The sequence below is a fragment of the Triticum aestivum genome, chromosome 2A (genome assembly GCF_018294505.1).
Source record: "Triticum aestivum cultivar Chinese Spring chromosome 2A, IWGSC CS RefSeq v2.1, whole genome shotgun sequence".
Classification (NCBI taxonomy): domain Eukaryota; kingdom Viridiplantae; phylum Streptophyta; class Magnoliopsida; order Poales; family Poaceae; genus Triticum; species Triticum aestivum.
Window position 1 is genome coordinate 744,182,889 of NC_057797.1, and position 2,709 is coordinate 744,185,597.

Consider the following 2,709-nt stretch of genomic DNA (forward strand, 5'->3'; position numbering starts at 1 on the left):
CATCTCACGCACAAATGGATGTGTCCATTTCTTGATTGATCGAGATGCGTAGACAAGCATTCATCACTCGCTACCAGAGCACAGTAACAAATAAAAAAGTATCTCGTGTTCATTCAATATAAGCCATTTTACCTTTTACAGTCTACAATCCATTTCGTTGCCTACTATATACATATACCCTCAGTGGAAATAAGAACCACATGTCCAAATAAATAATAATCTGAATCGAAGCAAAAGAAAAGAAAGATAAATTAAAAGAATAAATGTATCATAAATATTGGGATTGTGTTGCCCCTAAAGCTTTCGGCACCGATAGGTCTGTCCACTTAATCCATGATACTACCCGTAGTCTTCTTGATGAGGTCCCAAGCACTTCTCACATGCCTCTCCTCCTGCAGCGACGACCCAACGGCGAACCGTAATACGAACTTGTCACCGACCACCGTGTGTGCAAGATAAGCCTTGCCAGTTTTGTTCAGATTTTCCATTAGCACGCGGTTGGCCTCGTCAGCATCCTTCTCCGTCATGGCTCCACTTGCCTTGATCCGAAAGCAAACAAGAGCAAAGTTCCTCGGTACGACCACTTCAAACCTGTCATCGGCACGGACGAAATCTTCAAACATCTTGGCCATGGCAACATCACTACGGATGTGCTCTTGGAGCTTTGCGGTACCATAGGTACGCATGACCATCCAAAGCTTGAGCCCGCGGAAGCGCCGGCCAACGCCGACCTGCATGTCTTTAAGATCGGTGACCTCGCCGGACTCGGTAGCATCATTCTTGAGATACTCCGGGTTGGTCTCCAATGAGTCACTCAGTCGGTGAGCATCACGGACATAGAGACATGTGCAATCAAGGCATGTGAGAAGCCATTTGTGTGGGCTCATGCTAATGGAGTCCACGCGCTCGACGCCGTCGAGATGGTGGCGAAACTCAGGGCAGATACATGCACTGCCAGCGTAGGCAGCATCGACGTGGACCCATGCACTGAACATGGCGGCAACATCGGCGACGTCGCCCACCGGGTCAACGACATTGGAAGACGTGGTGCCCACGGTTGCGCAGACATATGTTGGCACAAGACCAGCGTCGGCATCAGCTTGCATGACCTCGAGAAGCTTTGCCGGGTCGAGCCCATAATTGGTTTCTGGCCCGGTAGGGATGGAGCGGATGTTGGCGGGGTCAAATCCCGCGAGGCGACAAGCCTTGAAGAACGTGGAGTGGGTTTGGTCGGCAGCATACACAGCCAAGCGTGGAATGCCAGACACGCCGACAGAGCCGCTTCGACGCAGCGCTGCATCACGGGCGGCGACTAGCGTGACGAGCATGGCCTCGCTTGTTGTGCCAAGGATAACCCCACCACCGGTGCCACGACCAGTGCTGGTGCGGTTCATGAAGGTTGTGGGCAGACGCAGGAGCTGCGCAAGCCAGTCGAGAGCGAGAACCTCCATCTCAGTGGCGGCAGGTGAGGCCTGCCACGTGAATCCGACGGTGTTCATGGCTGAGGCAATGAGGTCGCCGGCGATCGCAGCTGCGCTGTTGGTGGAGGGGAAGAAGGCGAAGAAGTTGGGGCTAGCCCAGTGCGTCATGCCGGGGACAACGGAGGTCCTGAGCTCCTTCATGGTGACGTCGAATGGCGCAGAGTAAGTTGGCGGGGATGCGCTGAGCTCGTCTTGCAGGTACCCCGGCTTCACGTTAGGGAGTACGGGCATGGACTCGATGTTGGTGTAGTAGTCGGAGATGAAGTCAACGGCCTTGTGGAGGTATGCACGGACATCTTCGGGGTTGAGCGGCTCGAACGCCGCCTTGTCGTCGGGGATGGCGGAGAAGGACATGGGGTTGGTGCCCAAGCTGCCCATTCCTTTTAGGTAGGTAATTTAAACCTTGATTATGAGCAAAGAAGGTTGGGAGGCGGAGAGAAGGATTGGCTTAATGAAGTTGAGCTAGGTAGCTTTGCTGCCGGAGAGCAAGAAGAAGAGGCGGAGGAGCTAGTAATTAGCTGGCTTGCTTTGCTGCTTGGTGAATGGAGTTAGTAGTTGGTGCGGGGTATATATAGGTGGATCCGGGAAGCGGCGTGGCGGGGTGGGCGTTGGATGGGTCCTGGTCGCGCGGGCCTACGTATGCTGCTTGGAAGGTTGGTGGTTGGTAGATATCCGAGCACAAGCGCGCGCGACATGAATCTGATGGTCAACTCGTCTGTTCGGTCCGGATACGTCCGAATAGACCCGTTATGATGCCGTTCGTTAATTGGTCACCGTCTGGCTGCTAAAGTTTTTTTTTTCTTTCTACGCATATACTCCGGACTACTAGGGGGCATGGATGGTTTTCGTCACCACAAAAAATCGTTTCTTGTTCGTATTATTAACTGCATATAATACAATATCATGCGGTCAAGATAGACCTTTTCTCTCCTAAAAGAAATTATCTATGGCTAGGGCAAATTCTCCGCTTCAGACTTCACCGGCGAGCCCGCGGGTTCGCCTCTCCTCTACCCGGCGCTCCATCGGTGGTGGGGAGGGGGATATGGGTGTCTTCGTTTCGGCTGGTAGTTTAGGTTAAGTGCTTTTTAGTACTTGCAAACGTGGCACTCCGGTAGATGACGACGTTTCTTCTGCATGTTTGTCTTCCAAGATCTAATCCTCGCCAAGTTTGTCCATCTAGATGTATGACGGAGCTCTGGCCTGGATTCATGATGTCTTCGTGGAATGG

At 52.6% G+C, this 2,709-nt stretch overlaps 1 protein-coding gene across 1 annotated transcript; it reads right to left on the reverse strand.

The window, feature by feature from the left end:
* Window positions 1-326: 326 nt before the first annotated feature.
* Window positions 327-2,004, reverse strand: LOC123186365 (tryptophan decarboxylase 1-like). The gene has a single exon (XM_044598142.1). It carries the CDS (start codon window positions 1,857-1,859, stop codon window positions 327-329), a length of 1,533 nt encoding a protein of 510 aa, XP_044454077.1. The 5' UTR covers window positions 1,860-2,004.
* Between the last annotated feature and the right edge of the window lie 705 nt (window positions 2,005-2,709).

What these genes read in the sequence shown, in the direction of transcription:
- LOC123186365 (XM_044598142.1), bottom strand. Translation starts at nt 1,859, where the DNA reads ATGGGCAGCTTGGGCACCAACCCCATGTCCTTCTCCGCCATCCCCGAC.